Raw genomic sequence first — 19,897 nt, forward strand, 5'->3', positions numbered from 1 at the left:
TCTCATTGATTGGACTCCAGGTTAGCTGACTCCTGACTCCAAATATTTTTTTGAAAAGTCATTAGCCTATGGGGTTCACATACTTTTTCCAACCTACACTGTGAAAGTTTAAATTATGTATTCAATATAGACAAGAAAAATACAATAATTTGTGAGTTATTAGTTTAAGCACACTGTGTTTGTTCATTGTTGTGACACAGATAAAGATCAGATCAAATTTTATGACTAATTTATGCAGAAATCCAGGTAATTCCAAAGGGTTCACATATTTTTTCTTGCCACTGTATGTGGATTTAGCCAGGACAATGAACATTGGTCCTCCAGCACTAGACTGAGGCTCCATGCCACACCACTACCAGCCAGGCAGCCTGACAGCAGTCTTCCTTCACTCCAAACCAAGTGCTTGCTACCTCTTACACCTCCCACCGCCACAGCCTAACCCCATGCAGCTCCAGCCCGCTGTTCCTGCCCAATCCGTCTTCCCCAGCCCCACATCCCTCACCGCAGCCCTGCCTACCCTAGCCCCATGCTCCAGCCCCATCTCCACACCCCACGTCCCTAGCCCAAACCCCTCAGTCCAAGTCTGCCCCACATCCATTGTCAGCCCCACGCACAACCACGCTGCCTTCCCCATTTCCAGTCTGCCTCACAGCCAGCCTCAGCTCCAACTGCCCCAGTCTCTCTGCCTCACAGCCAGCTTCAGCTCTAACTGCCCCAACCTCAGTCTGCCTCACAGCCAGCCTCAGCTCTAACTGCCCCAGTCTCTCTGCCTCACAGCCAGCCTCAGCTCTAACTTCCCCAACCTCAGTCTGCCTCACAGCCAGCCTCAGCTATTCCGTTAACTGCACCAGTCTCATCCCTGTTTACCCTGGGCCATCACAGTGCCATCGCAGTCAGCCTCACCATTCCTCAGATGTCTCTGCACATTCTTTTATAAACCTGCATAATGACAGTGTCTGACTGACTGTCGCTGACTGACTGACTGACTGACTGCTGCATGCCGGTCTACGTGTAAATCATAAAAGGCCCGATTCATGAAGTTGCATATGTGTGAGGTGCTGTTGGTTGGTGGGGTTCTCTATAAAATATCAATGCAATTTATTGGATGTTTGTATATGATGTTCATTCACTGTGGCTAAACTGTGAATTGTTGATCCACACCAAATGAAAGTTATTGGATATTTCTAGGCTTCTGAAGTTGTCCCAAGTTGTGTGGCCTAATATGTTTGTATAAGACTGCCATCTATGGGTCACATAGGGAAATACTGATTATTATTTCATAACTGAAACAATAACAGCAAAGAGAGTCCCTGATAACAGCATACAGCAGTGGAGGCTGCTGAGGGGAGGATGGTTTATAATAACGGATGGAATGGAGTCAGTGGAATGGTATCAACCACATGGAAACCACGTGTTTGATGTGCTTGATACCATTCCATTGACCTCATTCCAGCCATTATTATTGCGAGGACCGACGCCGGGGATGAGAAGCAGGTACGGGGAGTTGAACATTTAATGAGGAACAGACAGGTAACAGGACAGGACCAGCGTCAGCACACGGGTAAACAAGAACATATGACAATCAATGCAGAAGCAAGGAACAGAGCGGTGAACCAGACAGATATAGGGAAGGTAATGACAGAGGTGATTGAGTCCAGGTGCGTCCAATAATCGCTGACGCGTGTGCCGGGGGAAGGCAGGTGTGCGTAATGATGATGGCAGGAGTGCGCAATGCTGGGGAGCCTGGTGCCTTCGAGCTCCAGGGGGGGACGATTGGGAGCAGGCGTGACAATTGTGAGCCGTCCTCCCCTCGGCAGCCTGCACTGGCATACAGGTAGTTTAAGTTATATTCCCAATGCCTCGCTACTTTTATAGCCTCACTACTGTATATAGCCTGTCTTTCTACTGTTGTTTTATTTCTTTACCTACCTATTGTTCACCTAATACCTTTTTTACACTATTGGTTAGAGCTTGTAAGTAAGCATTTCACTGTAAGGCAGTGTTGTATACCTGTTGTTTTCAGCGCACGTGACAAATAAACTTTGATTTGATTTGATTAGACTGAAAGGTTGTGAGGTTGATCAGCCCACTGTTATTGTTCCAGATGAATGTTGGGAAAATACTAGTAGACAAGGCAGTGGCTTTGGATGAACAGTTAGAAAGCTTGCTGAGGAGAGTGGTCTGAGGGAGTTGGAATTTGGCCCTTCTGTGGTGATGGGGGATGTTCCTCCGTGGTTACTACTGGCTCTTATTGTTGATCTAACCTTGGGGGGGAAAAAATTAAGATTGGCCCGATGTCAGTGGTATAGGGAAACTGGTTGACAATTACATTGGTCGACGCTGTTATGCATTTTTACCGCATTTCCCAGATGGCTCCAAGGACCCAGATAGTGGTCGCACAGGAGGAGGTGTTTACTTTCCTGTATTTGATGTGCAGATACAGTATGTAGAAGACAAACAGATGAACTGGCTGTATACTCTGTTGGAGATAGTAGCTGCCCTCCAGTGCAGTGGAGGATGTTCAACCTGTCCGAATTGTGCTCAGATTTTTATTTATTTCATCTTTATTTAACCAGTTATCCCAGTTGAGAACAAGTTCTCATTTACAACTGCGACCTGGCCAAGATAAAGCATAGCAGTGCGACAAAAACAACAGCACAGTTACACATAAACAAACGTACAAACGTACAAACGTACATAAACAAAACGTACATAACACAAAAGAAAAGAAAAATAGAAAGATCTATGTACAGTGTGTGCAAACATAGAAGAGTAGGGAGGTAAGGCAATAAATAGGTCATAGAGGTGAAAATAATTACAATTTAGCATTAATACTGGAGTGATATGTGCAGATGATGATGTGCAAGTAGAGATACTGGGGTGCAAAAGAGCAAGAGGGTAAGTAATAATATGGGGATGAGGTAGTCAGGTGTGCTATTTACAGATTGGCTGTGTACAGGTACAGTGATCGGTGAGCTGCTCTGACAGCTGATGCTTAAAGTTAGAGAGGGAGATATAAGACTGCAGCTTCAGAGATTTTTGCAATTCGTTCCAGTCATTGGCAGCAGAGAACTGGAAGGAAAGGCGGCCAAAGGAAGTGTTGGCTTTGGGGATGACCAGTGCAATATACCTGCTGGAGCGTGTGCTACGGGTGGGTGTTGCTGTGGTGACCAGTGAGCTGAGATAAGGCGGGGCTTTACCTAGCAAAGACTTATAGATTACATTTTGTAAATGACATCACCGAAGTCAAGGATTGGTAGGATAGTCAGTTTTACAAGGAAATGTTTGGCGGCATGAGTGAAGGAGGCTTTGTTTGCGAAATAGGAAGCCGATTCTAGATTTAATTTTGGATTGGAGATGCTTAATGTGAGTCTGGAAGGAGAGTTTACAGTCTAACCAGACACCTAAGTATTTGTAGTTGTCCACATATTCTAGGTTAGAACCGTCCAGAGTAGTGATGCTAGTCGGGCGGGAGGGTGCGGGCAGCAATCGGTTGAAGAGCATGCACTTAGTTTTACTAGCATTTAAAAGCAGTTGGAGGCCACGGAATGAGTGTTGTATGGTGTTGAAGCTCGTTTGGAGGTTTGTTAGCACAGTGTAGATACTGTATTTACTCATTTATCTTATGGAAAATGTAATAGGAGTTATCTACTAAGTAGTTATTGATAGTTTTTTAAAACTTTTGCAAATGTATTAAAAATCTAAAACGTAAATATTTCATTTGCATAAGTATTCAGACCCGTCGCTGCACAGCTATTTTCAGGTCTCTCCAGAGATGTTCGATAGGGTTCAAGTCCAGGCTCTGGTTGGGCCACTCAAGGACATTCAGAGACTTGTCCGAAAGCCACTTGTCTTGGCTGTGTTCTTAGGGCGCTCTGGAGCAGGTTACTCTCTCTACTTTGCACCGTTAATCTTTCCTTCGATCCTGACTAGTAACCCAGTCCCTGCCGCTGAAAAACATTCCCACAGCACAATGCTGCCACCACCATGCTTGACCATAGGGATGGTGCCAGGTTTCCTCCAGACGTGACGCTTGGCATTCAGGCCAAAGAATTTAACCTTGGTTTCATTAGACCAGAGAATCTTGTTTCTCATGGTCTGAGAGTCTTTAGGCAAACTCCAAGCGGGCTGTCATGGGCCTTTTACTGTGGAGTGGCTTCCGTCTGGCCACTCTACCATAAAGGCCTGATTGGTGGAGTGCTGCAGAGATGGTTGTCCTTCTGGAAGGTTCTCCCATTTCCACAGAGGAACTCTGGAGCTCTGTCAGAGTGACCATCGGGTTCTTTGGTCACCTCCCTGACCAAGGCCCTTCTCCCCTGATTGCTCAGTTTGGCTGGACAGCCAGCTCTAGGAAGAGACTTGGTGGTTCCAAACTTGAAGTATGATGGAATCCAATGTGTTATTGGGGACCTTCAATGCTGCAGAAATGTTTTGGTACCGTTCCTCAGATCTGTGCCTCGACACAATCCTGTCTCGGAGCTCTACGGATAATTCCTTCGACCTCATGGCTTGGTTTTTGCTCTGACATGCACTGTCAACTGTGGGACCTTATAAAGACAGGTGTGTGCCTTTCCAAATCATGTCCAATCAATTTAATTGACCACAGGTGGACTCCAATCAAGCTATAGAAACATCTGTAGGATTATCAATGGAAACCAGATGCACCTGAGCTCAATTTCGAGTCTCATAGCAAAGGATCTGAATACTTATGTAAATAGGGTATTTCTGTTTTTCTTTTTTTTTTTGATAAATTTGCAAACATTTCTAAAAACCTGTTTTTGCTTTGTCATTATGGGGTATTGTGTGTAGATTAACGAGGACAAACATGTATTTAATCCAGTTTAGAATAAGGCTGTAACGTAACAAAGTGTAGAAAAAGTCAAGTGGTCTGAATACTTTTCGAATGCACTGTATATAACAATGTAGAGTTAATGTAAACCGTGATTGACCACACATTCCAGGACAGTAGGTGGCGGCATGCACTTTAAACCTTTATTTGCGGGCCGCTACTAAACCATGGAAGAAGTAAACGTCATTTGACCGCGCCATCTCCACAAACAGGCACATTTCAATGACAACCTGCATATGTAACATATATTAATTACAGAATAATAGAGCCAAATAACTATTCACTTAACAATGCAGCGAGCCGTTTTTGCACATATTGCATTGCATGACTGGACGCATGTTTTCAGTCCTTTGAGGATACGACAATGTTGTTTGACGCACAGAGGTAGGCACTCAATGCTCAAAACAAGTCTGTTCAGTGTTCATACATGATTGCTGACCTACGAGTGGCTTAGCCAGTCATATATAATTTGTCAGTGGTCAGTTTCTGTCTTGCTTGCATCCTCATAGCAGCTCAAGTGAGCTTTGCAGCTAGAGCTAGTTATTAGCTAACGTAACGTTAACTAACTTAGCTGGCAATTTCACCTTTTGTTTACATGGTGCTTTTGTAAGGGGTGAGACACTTCAGTCGTTATAGCTATGTTGTTCTGCAGAAGAAGAAAAAACTGTAATGCAGGTGACATGTTCGACTGCAAAGTAAGATAGCTACATATTTTAATAAACTTTTTCGTCCTGTTTAAAGCACTACCAGTACAGCTCAGTTCTCGGGCATACAGTGTGATACCGCCCCCGCGCGACGAAGCAGAGAAGGCTTTGCTGCACAGTATGTTGCGGGTGGACCACGCAGGGGAATACGGTGCCAACCGCATCTACGCCGGCCAGATGGCAGTGTTGGGAAGGACACAGACAGGACCGCTTATTCAGGTATAGGTAGTCTGCATTACACATGCACAGATGTAGCTACTTTTCTTGCAGACGACAATAGCCTAACTACTTTATTATTATTTATTTTTTTAGATGAGTCACTATTGGCTACCATTCCAGTGTCCCCAAAGTTAACTTTATGACAACAATTAAAGTGAATGGATGTAATCATGTTGTCAGTGCTTGGTGACCCACAAAAACAAAATGTTGACATTCCAGCATCCTCAATTATATATTCATATTCACTATGCTTCAAGGAAATGTGGGATCAAGAGAAGAAGCATCTTGCCAAATTCAATGAGATCCTTGCAGAGAACAGAGTTCGCCCAACGTTGCTGTTGCCCCTCTGGAACGTTGCAGGTTTTTTACTAGGTAAGGAACAAGACAGTCAACAGTTGTCACATATGCCTGACAAATAAACACAGGGAATGGATGTATATTTTACATTCTAAAATAAGTAGCCTAGATTTAATGAATTAAAATGGGTCTGTAGGTAAGTACTTAAAAAGTGCCATTGTAATGTATACTGTGTCTGTGAGTTCTGTTGCAATGAGACAATAATCCTATACAACAGTATGATACATGTGGTACTCGGGGGATAGACCATATTCTGTTGTGTGTCCCCCCCAGGAGCGGGCACCGCTCTGCTGGGTAAAGAAGGGGCCATGGCCTGTACTGTGGCTGTGGAGGAGAGCATCTCAGAGCACTACAACAGCCAGATCAGAGCCCTCATGGAGGAGGACCCAGACAGATACGTAGAGCTGTTAAAAGTAAGATAAGGAACCATCCCTCATACCATGGGCCCTGGAGTTTTTCCTGACCAGGAACAACTCTGTGTTCTATCAAGAAAAATGATGTGCCCCACCTAGGGCTCTTACTTGGGTTACAGTAGCTTCTATAGCCACAAAGTCAGATTCCACAGCCACAAAGTCAGGTCCCACAGCCACAAAGTCAAAATGTAGGCTTTTTGGTCTTTCATTTAAGGTTAGGCATAAGGTTAGCAGTGTGGTTAAGGTTAGGGTAAGTTTTAAAATCAGATTTTAAGAAGAGAAATTGTAGAAATGGGTGGGATTTATGACTTTGTGGCTATAGAAGCAAGTGAGGACCCTCGTACTTTCCTGGTCAGGTAAAACCCTACCCCTATAATTTACTAATGCATACTGTACTTTGTCTTGATTTCTGAGAAGTGAATGTGGCCATTTATTTTCCATACAGTTAATAAAGGAATTCCGAGATGATGAGATGGAACATCATGATACAGGACTGGAGCACGATGCTGAATCTGTAAGCCCTCTTTCCCACTTTGATCTTTAGGTTTTACTCCATTTAATCCTTTGCTTAAGCTTCAGTTGTTATTCTGTTATTGACAACAGCTATGGCTGGTGGAATGAATCTTAATTGAGTTCAGTTCTAATAATAATGAATCATAAATTTGTTACATTTCTAAAGCGCTTTCCATAGAATCTCAAAGCGCCTCGAGCAAAAATCAAGGAAGCAATATGTCATGATTGGTCAATAATGATGTTTTTGTGCTTTGTTGTTGTTGCATAGGGATGTCTCAGTGTTTCCCAGTCTTTTTATGGTGTGGTTTATTGTCCCTAGATCATTATGGGTTTTCCTTTTAAATTTGTTCCATAAAAACAAGGAATTCCGTCTCATTATCTCCCACTCAAATGCTTTGATTCCTCCAAAACTGGGTCATGGTGGGAAAGATTGTCTGCGGCTTGGGAACACTGTGGTGTTACATTCCTTCACTGTTTACTGTCAAACGTCATATACTTTGAACTCTTCTGATAAAGGTTTTCTTGTGTTTTCTTTCTTTTGTTTTAGCTACCCGGATACAAGCTTTTGAAGAGTGCAATACAACTTGGCTGCACAGCCGCAATATTCGCGTCTCAGCGCCTATAAAGTAATAAATAATTCAGTTTCCCAAAGATGGTTTTCAAAATAATATAATGATTTAAGTGATGTAAATGGATATGTAAATTGTATTAGTAAAGTGAACCTGGCTACTTTATACAATGTAATAGTCAGTGCACTTTTCCAAAAAAAGGACTCCCATAAAAATAGATGTGTTTTTTGTCCAATTGTAACCTAGATGTTGTCATTTACTTCAATGCTAGCACTAACAGCCAAACCATATAGGTACCAGCTCAATGCTGAAACCTCTCTGAATTGGCATCCTAGAATAAGCAAGTTGTCATAGAGATATTGGTGGGAAAGTTGGTGTAATTCTACCCTCTGTCTGGTCTAGGTGATGGAGATAGTGTGTTATCCTGCTATACTAAGGTATTGTGGTCATCACTGACAGAGCTGGAACCTACCTTCCTTATCTACTTCATTTTCTAACATAATTGATACTAAGTAATGAACTACATACTGTAATTACCTATCTGTTAGGTTGAATTGTTTGAATGATTAATCACCTTTCCACTGCACCCCCCCATGCCTTTGTTATTCCCCGAAAGATAAATATCTAACATAGCTCTAACGAGGACATATCGATATTGGCATTGTCACGCCATCACCATACCTTTCAACAAACTATCCTCTTTCACACATTATGTGTCATAAATCACAAAGAACAATGGCTTGTCAGTCCAGATGAATGGTTAAGCCTCTTACACAGCTGTTCCAGTACATTAGATCAGAGTGAAAGAAGGCTTGACAACTGATGGGTGCTGGCAGGGGGTCTAGCTAATCTATGCTGTTCAGCACTGCAGAGAAAAGTGTTCCGGTGGTTCAGTTTACTCCCCAGAGACCCCTGTATTGACTATAGGGATTGAAGTGTCCTTATAGTATGTTATGTACTGACCTAGTGCCTGAGATCTGCCCTAGCCACTTCAGATGCAGTGTATAGTACACATCAGTTAGCACAGAGAGATGTATTGACCTCCATTCCACGTGCAATTACGATAGAATGTAAAGTAGCAAAGAGAGAATACAAAGTAGCTGCGTTGTTGTTGGTGCAACAAAGAGGGTCTAAAGGAACAGTGTGATATCTTGTTTTTGACGTATATTATTCTTGGACAGTACCGATCCTACTCTGGCTCTGTGCCTTGTATGCGAGGGTGTCTCTGGCATCCAAGCCACAGCCCACTTATGTGTTTTCTGCCCCTGCAGGCGCAATGAACGGCCCGCTGAACTGTTTCTGCTCCTGTCGCCCCAGCCAAGGCCCATGAACAGCCCACTGAACTGTTTTCTGCCCCAATGTCGAGGGACGTGCTTTTGTCTTGACATGAGACTACTGTAGATGTCTGGAAAAATCTGACTAACTTTAATTTGGAAGTGTAATGTCCCTTTAAACTTCACTAGGCATTGTGTGTGTCAGTGTGTGTTTCGTCACCTGTACCCCAGCTTTTTTCCCACTGAGGAGTCATTTCTCACTGGGGCCAGGCCGCTGGTTCTCAGGCAGGGAGTTATTTTACCCAGCATGAGTTCAGAGGAGTTTTTTTTAGATGGGGTGGGTTTATGTATCAGACCTGACCCTAAAGGTTAACATGCTGTAACTCTGCTCTTTTTGTCCCCTCTGCCTTAAAAATAGCCCCTCCTCCCCTCATGTAATGCACTGAGCGGGCCGGCTGGCACACACCCCAAGATGGACAAAACTACTCAAACGTATTACGAGTCCTATACCGGGAACACTTTACATTTACATTTTTAGTCATTTAGCAGACGCTCTTATCCAGAGCGACTTACAGTAGAGTGCATACATTTTTAAATCATTTTAAACCTTACCCGTCCACCCAGCGTACTATTAGCAGTCCGCGATGACTTATGACGACACAGAGACACGCATGTATGTACAGTTGAAGATGGACGTTTACATACACCTTAGCCAAAAACATTGAAACTCAGTTTTTCACAATTCCTGACATTTAATCCTAGTAACAAATCCCTGTCTTTGGTCAGTTAGGATCACCACTTTATTTTAAGAATGTGAAATGTCAGAATAATAGTAGAGAGAATTATTTATTTCAGCTTTTATTTCTTTCATCACATTCCCAGTGGGTCAGAAGTTTACATACACTCAATTAGTATTTGGTAGCATTGCATTTAAATTGTTTAACTTGGATCAAACGTTTCGGGTAGCCTTCCACAAGCTTCCCACAATAAGTTGGGTGGATTTTGGCTCATTCCTCCTGACAGAGCTGGTGTAACTGAGTCAGGTTTGTAGGCCTCCTTGCTTGTACACGCTTTTTCAGTTCTGCCCACAAATCTTCTATAGGATTGAGGTCAGGGCTTTGTGATGGCCACTTCAATACCTTGACTTTGTTGTCCTTAAGCCATTTTGCCACAACTTTGGAAGTATGCTTGGGGTCATTGTCCATTTGGAAGACCCATTTTCGACCAAGCTTTAACTTCCTGACTGATGTCTTGAGATGTTGCTTCAATATATCCACATAATTTTCCTCCCTCATGATGTCATCTATTTTGTGAAGTGCACCAGTCCCTCCTGCAGCAAAGCACCCCCACAACATGATGCTGCCACCCCCGTGCTTGACGGTTGGGATGGTGTTCTTCGGGCTTGCAAGCCTCCCCATTTTTCCTCCAAACATAACGATGGTCATTATGTCCAACAGTTCTATTTTTATTTCATCAGACCAGAGTACATTTCTCCAAAAAGTACGATCTTTGTCCCCATGTGCAGTTGCAAACTGTAGTCTGTTTTTTTTATAGCGGTTTTGGAGTAGTGGCTTCTTCCTTGCTGAGCGGCTTTTCAGGTTATGTCGATATAGGATTCGTTTTACTGTGGATATAGATAGTTTTGTACCTGTTTCCTGCAGCATCTTCACAAGGTCCTTTGCTGTTGTTCTGGGATTAATTTGCACTTTTCTCACCAAAGTATGTTCGTCTCTAGGAGACAGAATGCGTCTCCTTCCTGAGCGGTATGACGGCTGTGTGGTCCCATGGTGTTTATACTTGCGTACTATTGTTTGTACAGATGAACGTGGTACCTTCAGGTGTTTAGAAATTGCACCCAAGGATGAACCAGACTACCAGTACACCTCCAATTGACTCAGGCTAATTGACATCATTTATCAGAAGCTTCTAAAGCCATGACATCATTTTCTGGAATTTTCCAAGCTGTTTAAAGGCCAAGTCAACTTAGTGTATGTAAACTTCTGACCCACTGGAATTGTGATACAGTGATTTATAAGTGAAATAATCTGTCTGCAAACAATTGTTGGAAAAATTGCTTGTGTCATGCACAAAGTAGATGTCCTAACCGACTTGCCAAAACTATAGTTTGTTAACAAGAAATGTGTGGAGTGGTTGAAAAACGAGTTTTAATGACTCCAACCTAAGTGTATGTAAACTTCCAACTTCAACTGTATGTATGTAGGTGAAGTATTTTTTTTGGCATGATGGGATACACAAACTGACATGGATTGGTTTGCTCTGTGACCTAGTCCCATACCCCCCCCCCCTCTTCCTTGGTACTATGTTCTCATGTACCTTTTAATACCTTATGATATGACATCATAAAGATACAAGTGTACCTATCTGAACCGCCAATGAGTCTCTTTCAGTATTATTAATACTGAAATACCCAAATAGGCTACCCATCATCAATCATAAAGTTCCTGCTTTAGCTCTTGTTGCAAAACAGTCTATAAATGTGAGGGCTGGACAAACAAAGCGTCTCTGCAAGTCGTGCATTTGGCAAACGCTGCTAATAGGCTTACGGATATCTGGCAAGAGAATTGCTAATTAGCTACTAATATACACCAAACAAAAATACACTATAAACGCAACTTCTTCACCTGCGGGATCGTCTGAGACCAGCCACCCGGACAGCTGATGAAACTGGGTTTGCACAACTGAAGAATTTCTGCCCAAACTGTCAGAAACCGTCTCAGGGAAGCTCATCTACGTGCTCGTCGTCCTCACCAGGGTCTAGACCTGACTGCAGTTCGGCGTCGTAACTGACTTCAGTGGGCAAATGCTCACCTTCGATGGTCACTGGCACACTGGAGAAGTGTGCTCTTCATGGATGAATCCCGAATTTCAACTGTACCAGGCAGATGGCGGACGCTGTGTATGGCGTTGTGTGGGGGCGAGCGGTTTGCTGATGTCAGCGTTATCAGTGCCCCGTGGTGGTAGGGTCATGGTATGGGCAGGTGTAAGCTACAGACAACAAACACAATGACATTTTATTGATGTTAATTTGAATGCACAGAGATAACGTGACGAGATCCTGAGGCCCATTGTCATGCCATATATCCGCTGCAATCACCTCATGTTTCAGCATGATAATGCATGGCCCCATGTCGCAGGGATCTGTACACAATTCCTGGAAGCTGAAAATGTTCTTCCATGGCCTGCATACTCACCAGACATGTCACCCATTGAGCATGTTTGGGATACTCTGGATCGACGTGTACACAGCATGTTCAAGTTCCCGCTAATATCCAGAAACTTAGCACAGCCATTGAAGAGGAGTGGGACAACATTCCACAGGCCACAATCATCAGCATGATCGACTCTATGCGAAGGAGGCAAATGGTGGTCACACTAGATATTTTTAAGGTATCTGTGACCAACAGATGCATATCTGTATTCCCAGTCATGTAAAATCCATAAATTACGGTCTAATTTATTTTATTTCAATTGATTGAATTCCTTTATATGAACTGTAACTCAGTAAAATCTTTGAAATTCTTGAATGTCGCGGTTTATATTTTTGTTTAGTGTATGTGTTTATGACTTTGCAGCTTTGCACATGGTTTCATGTTTTTGTGCAACAATTAGGAGTTGAATGTCATTGGAATAGTGATAATAAACTCAGCAAAAAAAGAAACGTCCTCTCACTGTCAACTGTGTTTATTTTCAGCAAACTTAACGTGTAAATATTTGTATGAACATAAGATTCAACAACTGAGACATAAACTGAACAAGTTCCTCAGACATGTGACTAACAGAAATGGAATAATGTGTCTCTGAACAAAGGGGGGTCAAAATCAAAAGTAACAGTATCTGGTGTGGCCACCAGCTGCATTAAGTACTGCAGTGCATCTCCTTCTCATGGACTGCACCAGATGTGCTAGTTCTTGCTGTGAGATGTTACTCCACTCTTCCACCAAGGCACCTGCAAGTTTCCGGACATTTCTGGGGGGGATGAGCCTGCAGGAAGGGTACCACATGAGGGAGGTGGATGTCTTCCCTATAACGCACAGCGTTAAGATTGCCTGCAATGACAACAAGCACAGTCCGATGACGTTGTGACACAACGCCCCAGACCATGACGGACCCTCCACCTCGGTGTAACTCTTATTCCTTCGACGATAAACGCGAATCCGACCATCACCCCTGGTGAGACAAAACCGCGACTCATCAGTGAAGAGCAATTTTTGCCAGTCCTGTCTGGTCCAGCGATGGTGGGTTTGTGCCCATAGGCGACGTTGTTGCCGGTGATGTCTGGTGAGGACCTGCCTTACAACAGGCCTACAAGCCCTCAGTCCAGCCTTTCTCAGGCTATTGAGGACAGTCTGAGCACTGATGGAGGGATTGTGTGTTCCTGGTGTAACTCGGGCAGTTGTTGCCATCCTGTATCTGTCCCGCAGGTGTTATGTTCGGATGTACTGATCCTGTGCAGGTGTTGTTACACGTGGTCTGCCACTGCGAGGACGATCAGCTGTCCGTCCTGTCTCCCTGTAGCGCTATCTTAGGCGTTTCACAGTACGGACATTGCAATTTATTGCCCTAGCCACATCTGCAGTCCTCATGTCTCCTTGCAGCATACCTATGGCACGTTCACGCAGATGAGCAGGGACCCTGGGCATCTTTCTTTTGTTGTTTTTCAGAGTCATTAGAAAGGCCTCCTTAGTGTCCTAAGTTTTCATAACTGTGACCTTAATTGCCTACTGTCTGTAAGCTGTTAGTGTCTTAACGACCGTTCCACAGGTGCATGTTCATTAATTGTTTATGGTTCATTGAACAAGCATGGGAAACAGTGTTTAAACCCTTTACAATGAAGATCTGTGAAGTTATTTGGATTTTTACAAATTATCTTTGAAAGACAGGGTCCTGAAAAAGGGAGCGAGAATGCATGTCCTGCTATTATGGTTCCTAACTCTTCCCATGTCTACGTCCTGTACATTCTTGCCAGGCTTACTAGCTTCAAAATTAAAGAAGATATTTTGGTTTTTACAGACATGACATTTTCTCTTTGTCACAGCGAGAAATAAAAAGTATGTTGCATACTATTTATTGTAACAGGAAGTTACCACCTATAGATAAGCTGCATGAGACAGTTGGGTTCTATCAATAAGATACATGACCCATTTGGTGGGGCTCTGGGGGGGACTTTTTTGCGACTAAAGTTTGATCGTCTCATATTATTTCTGTTCCAGATTAATAGTGTTGACAGCTTTATAGCCAAAATGCAAGTCTTTAAAAAAAAGCAACAAGTGCACAACTGCATTTTTGGCACAGCTTTGGGTGACAAACTTGCTGTTAAATAAAAACATGAGTGACGACTCAGTCATGATGCAGGTGTTAATTACAGTTAACCCTAAAACCCAACGTCTAAATTAGCACCTGTTTTCCAAATTAGCAACGATACTCGATAAGCAGTGGGATTTCGTTACGAGTCTACGACTCAAGCAGAAATACATTTTTTTTTTATGACGCGGCGTAACATTCTTCATTGACATTTTACATAATATTATGAAGCTATTTTTAGCTTCCAAACATGGCAATCAGGAGAACTGTGGTTGAATTGTTCGGCTTCTTCGCCTACATTCACCTCAGAAGGAATCTGCTGATATATCGACCGAGAAATCAGCAACAAGAATTTGAAAATAGCAATAAAACTCCCGAATGGGACCGTGAATAATCAAGGCTGTAAATTTTGTGCATGTGGACAATATAAATTCATATAAGTCATAAAAGCTTTCGGATGCAGAGCATATTGTTCCTTGACCTAGATCTACAGGGTTGTCCATCACCTGCCTTGGGATAAAATCTGACTGACATTGATCATACGGTGCCATTCTCTCAGCAGGATCACAGTAGAGCTCAGTTTTGAAATCCACACTATCATACTACTAAGAATGTGTGGATATTGGAACATAACCGGAGTCTCTTGATATGAAGAAGCCACTCGTTAGGTTAAGACCCTGTTAATTTATTTGTGGATTCAAGAGGCTTCCCAATGGACCATCTTAAGCTCCTAAAATGTAGTAGAAGTTTTGAGGCGATTGGTATTTTCCAGCCTGTGATATACTTGGTATTTACCTTAATAATAAATAAAAATGTTGTTTCTTTGAGATTCTTTGAAACAAAAACAACTTTGTATCAAAATAACATTTTCAACTTTCCCATTATGCTGTATGTTGATACTTTTTGGACATTGACTTTTATGCCGAACAAACCTATGCTTCTGATGTTAAATTAAAGGTAGCACCTCCTATCTGTCTTCTTTGTCTACATTTTTCTGGTTAATTTACGTATTCTTTGTAAAGTTATTGGGTTTTATCTGTTTTAAACATTGCGAAACCAGGTGCCAGTCTTGGTACTGTAATGGGGGTTTTACTGGCCTAAGAAAATAATTCACGATTATTTTCAAAGACTGACTGACTTTAAAATTAAACATATATTTTACACATCTTGTAACAGTTGCATTGATAGATTAAGGCTATAACAAGGGCAACTAGCCAATCATATTTTGTTTTGTTTGTATCACAACATCAGTCATGGGAGAGTCCCTCATTTATGGGAGAGTCCCTCATTTATTATCAGAGCGTACTAGCACAGATGCTAGCTGTCACGTTACCATAAATTCAAGCAGAATTCCTACGCGGTGTTTGTATGTTCGAATTCTGTTGTTGTTTGTCACAGCATTCATGCCTGCAACCTTTATGAGAGCTTCTGAGAAGCGAGGGGCCATTAGCTTGATCTGAGCCAGTGCAGCGCTGAACACAATGCTGTTGGACAGTAGCCAATTCTGTACACAAATTTGGTTGACAAAGTAAAAAATTTTTTTTTTTTATCTATACTGCCTGTTTTAGCTGGACGTGGGAGTGAAAGATGACAAGCGGGGCTCACATGTTTTTTTGAAAGATACCGTACATTCATACATAAACTGACTTCTCTTTCCAGTAAATGGTCAGACTGGTGGGTCCCCTCCCTCTCCCTGTGAAAGCGGGGCTCTAGAAAAGCTGTGCCCACGTGTCCACACAGTGGGGAGCCACAACACATGATGTAAAGAACTGACATCACCTCAGCAGAAATCCCTGATTTACGACCGCCCCGACATGAGCTGACATCACCTCAGAACTGACATCACCTCAGCAGAAATCCCTGGTTTACGACCGCCCCGACATCTACCAGCTCCAGAGAAATCCAGCCAAGGTCATGCTCTGTATCTGGGTTATATGTTGCCTATGAAGCGTTTAGCAGGGTCACATAGTCATAGTGGATGGATGCTGGGGTCAGGGTCAAAATACATTTGACTCTGGCTTAGGGTTCCTTTATAGTGTGACATCATTGCATATTTGTCAATATATATTACATTTTCTAAGATCAGTTACTAGTAATCTTTCACTGTGAGGATTATTACTGGTGAACATAGACTTTGAACTATTGTTATCAAGCATCATCAGACAAGAGTTGAGAATATGGTTGAAATTAGAAGGTTTAATATTAACATCAATCTACTTTTACAGATTCAGGACATTAACATTAACTCCCAAGACTCCGATAGCTCTCTAATTCATTGGTGGTAGCAATCATTACGTGTGCTTGTCCTTAGCAGCCAGGCCTGGGCAGCTGTGTTGGCAGTTGGCACCCTGTGTTGTGGATCAGCTGGGGAGAGGCTTATGTGAGGGCCAAGGCCCTGCTGTCTGCTTGCCTCTGAGAGTAGCGTGACCCTGCGGGCACATACATCAGCACAGTGACAGGCTGGGTGCTCGGCCGCTCAAGCATGACTCCAAGGCCACGTTGCTGCTCCTCTGTGTCATGAGCCCCAACGACTCTTCAAGCTATTCACTGAAGCATGTCCCCAGGCCCCCCTGGGACCCTGGCAAGAGGACAATGACCTGGGCAACAGGAGACCGTTCATGGTCTCGGCAATACTCTGCTAGTAAATTTACAAATACAATTTCTCTGATTAATGTGGTGTTTTTGGTACTAGGTGTGCCACAGGGCTCGGTTCTTCACCCAATTAATAAATACAAAATATTCCTTGACAATGGTGTTTGCTTTCAAAGTTTCATTTGTTTTGACCCTTTTAGGGTCCAGTGTAAGTTGCGTCAGACAGAATTGGTATTTTATTGTGTTTTCATTGAGTTTGTTTTGGTTTATTGGGTGTTTTTTGGTAAACGGTGGGCCACAGGGCTCGGTTCAAGACCCAATTGATACATTTTCGAAACTTTTTTTTGACAATAGTATTTGCTTTCAAAATGACATTTGTTTTCACACCTTTAGGTTCCAGGGTATGTTGCATGAGACCAAAGAGGCCTGTTCTTCTGAAGTCATGGAGTTATACCCCCTCTCTCTGTCTTGCCTCGTTCTTTACTCACACTACAGTTGCTAGCTGGAGGATAGGGGGTGTGCAGTTCATCATCTAGTGATGAAATCTGTTCTGGCAAAGATGCGCTAGGCACGCAGACGATGGGCTGAGAGGTGGGTGCATTAGATGCACCCCTCTGTGGCCTCTCGCAGACCCACCATACCTATGGGCCTACAGTATGTCATGCCACCATGTCTATGGCCGTTACATTACCCTGCTCCTGAAGCCGATCCCGTTCTCAGTGCTATCAGTCCCCTCCATCCATCACTCTGACTGGTTGACAGTTTGCAGAAGGTTGCCACGCAAGGCCTCTAAACACCTGGCTCTAGTCGAGGGCGTTGCCCACTCCACCTGTTAGTCCTCTTTAGTGGCCGTTTCACACTTTGCACCAATCCCGGTCAAGTCCCTTCTGTCGACTGGGCTGATTGAAGGGTGAGTCCTGGCAATGCTGTTTCTCACTGGGCTCCATTGCTCTCCGCTGAGCCCGGCTTTCATGCAGCTCGTAAACATGCCGCTCTCCTGGCTCATCAGTCACGGGCCTCTCCCCTCACCAATGCCCTACAACGCTGGTGACAACACTGATATCAGGATGATGTGGTAGCAGATTGCCAATTTAAGCTCCTGTGTGGTTTGTATGTCACTGCGGCTAGTATTCACACCCACAGAGCTTCTGTATTCTGTCCTCTTACAAGTTGACTTCAAGCTGCTATGAATACTGTTCACCGGCGGACACCCATGTGGCCAGCATATGGTGGGCATTTACTGCCCGTGTGCTTGATTTTGAAGTTGTTACCAGTGGGTCATAACCTTTTCTGTGTTGTGGTGTGTCCCCATAAAATGTGGTGTATGTCAATTCTTTGATGCTCTCTGCCGACAGATATTCTAGCTCGCCATCAGCTCACTGACACTGGTGATGACACACATGCTCAGCAGACAAAGTGCCCTGGACCACCCAAGCTTTAGGTGTCTATAGCCTGACCTTGAAGATGCGTAGGGTACGTGAGAAAAAAACAACACAGGGAGAAAGTATGCCTCTTATGTGCTCAGGGGTCAAGCTTCTAACCCTGCTAGTGTTAAGTTCAGCAAGGTCTTTACGGCCTCGGCACATTCTGTGTGAGGTTATGCTAAATGTTTTTCTTTACAAGTAAAGTGCAGTAGGTAATGGAGTAGGTAATGAACCTCGGAGATGTGTGTGTGTGTGTGCATGTGTGTGTGTCCTCACTGTGGTTTGGGGAGGCTTGGCCCCTGACCTCTAGCTGGTTCAGAGAGTTGAAACCAACATGGGGAGCCGAGAACATTGAATGTGCTTTCGCTATTGATCTGAAGCCCGTCCGTGTGTAAAAAAATGATCATCTGTCGAATCCCATATCAAAGAAAACAAAATAGCAGCAATGCCATCTCGAGCACTCTGCTCAAGGCGTTCTAGCGAAAAGGTGATAGATTTACAACAAGTTTTTTCTTTCGTTTCTCAGCTATTTGAGGTATCTGTTAAACAGATTGTTGCATTGATTTCTGGGAAGACAGATGGTTGTGTGCATGCTTTCAAGACGACCGAAGGAATGAAGAAATTGTTCAGCTCAGTAGATCAAGTTCAGAATAGCGGTGTCATTAGATTTCATTTTATTGTTTTGACACATACGTTCTCGCAGACATATTTTCACGTATGTTCCTTCTGGCATAACTTGAAAGTAAAGAAAATGCTTTAGAAGAAGCTTTCTATTGAGAAGTGAGAATGTGAATCAGAATGAGATAAAAAAAATACCTTTCTAGAACATGCCAAAGCAATAAGACTAACTATAAATGTCTGATTTTATACATAACATTTAGTTTACGAGACACACCAACATTTCTGGATATAATTGATGTCATTTCTGGATATAATTGATGTCCTTGACTAATAATGTCCTGTACTATGTATTATGTCATGTTTATGTGGACCCCAGGAAGAGTAGCTGATGCTTTTGCAGCGGCTAATGGGATCCTAATAAGTACCAAAATACCAACATTTCTGGATATAGTTTCTGTGTTGTAGATACACCTGGATTACTGTCTGCTGTAACTGTTTGGTGTATAGTGTGCAAACACAGCACAACCCTTAGCCATTTAGATGAAGGTACCCGGCACTCAGTTAAAGGAATAGTGAGAGTGTTTTGTAGGTAGTCGAAACGCTAATGGTCTAGGCTGCCTAGTGCTGCGATCAATGCTTTTGTGTCAAATATCGTATGTAACTATCCCATGCCTCTCTCCAAGTCCCCAGCCCCAGTCCCAAAATCCCCAGCCCCTATCAAAGTCCCTTAAACCCAGCCTCTCTGCTGTCTCTCCCAGTCCCAGGGCCTCATTAAGGGACTTGATTGACACGTCAGGATGGTGTGCATTTCATTGATGAGAATTTTAGAGGTCAGGCTCGTGAACTTCTTCTGTACTGATCAGTACGTCACCCCACAGCTATCCCAGGGAGGACGTGAGATCGGTTTCAAATACCCTGCCTCTTCCCTCAGTGGCAAACCTTCTGTCCTGTCCAGGAGCCCCCAGCCCAACCTGGCCCCCACAGGAGCACAGCGAAAGGTAAAGCAGCTCGCAGCCGGTCGACTACCGCCATATCGTGTA

The 19,897-nt window shown here is 43.3% G+C and overlaps 1 protein-coding gene across 4 annotated transcripts; it reads left to right on the plus strand.

Annotated features, from left to right (window-relative positions):
* Positions 1-1,716: 1,716 nt before the first annotated feature.
* LOC106564609 (NADPH-dependent 3-demethoxyubiquinone 3-hydroxylase, mitochondrial) lies at positions 1,717-19,840 on the plus strand. 4 transcript variants are annotated; one of them, XM_045691149.2, is made up of 8 exons: positions 1,717-1,834; positions 5,591-5,772; positions 6,030-6,144; positions 6,403-6,542; positions 6,988-7,056; positions 7,603-7,681; positions 8,027-8,061; positions 19,736-19,840. In XM_045691149.2, exons 1-6 carry the CDS (start codon positions 1,732-1,734, stop codon positions 7,678-7,680), a joined length of 687 nt encoding a protein of 228 aa, XP_045547105.1. In that variant the 5' UTR covers positions 1,717-1,731; the 3' UTR covers position 7,681; positions 8,027-8,061; positions 19,736-19,840. The 4 variants fall into 4 exon arrangements, with proteins under 4 accessions (XP_045547105.1, XP_045547103.1, XP_013986236.2 ...); XM_045691147.2 differs by lacking the exon at positions 19,736-19,840 and adding an exon at positions 8,896-12,581; XM_014130761.3 differs by lacking the exon at positions 19,736-19,840 and having other exon boundaries at positions 7,603-12,581.
* Positions 19,841-19,897: the final 57 nt, after the last annotated feature.

This window comes from Salmo salar, chromosome 12 (assembly GCF_965601325.2).
Source record: "Salmo salar chromosome 12, fSalSal1, whole genome shotgun sequence".
Classification (NCBI taxonomy): domain Eukaryota; kingdom Metazoa; phylum Chordata; class Actinopteri; order Salmoniformes; family Salmonidae; genus Salmo; species Salmo salar.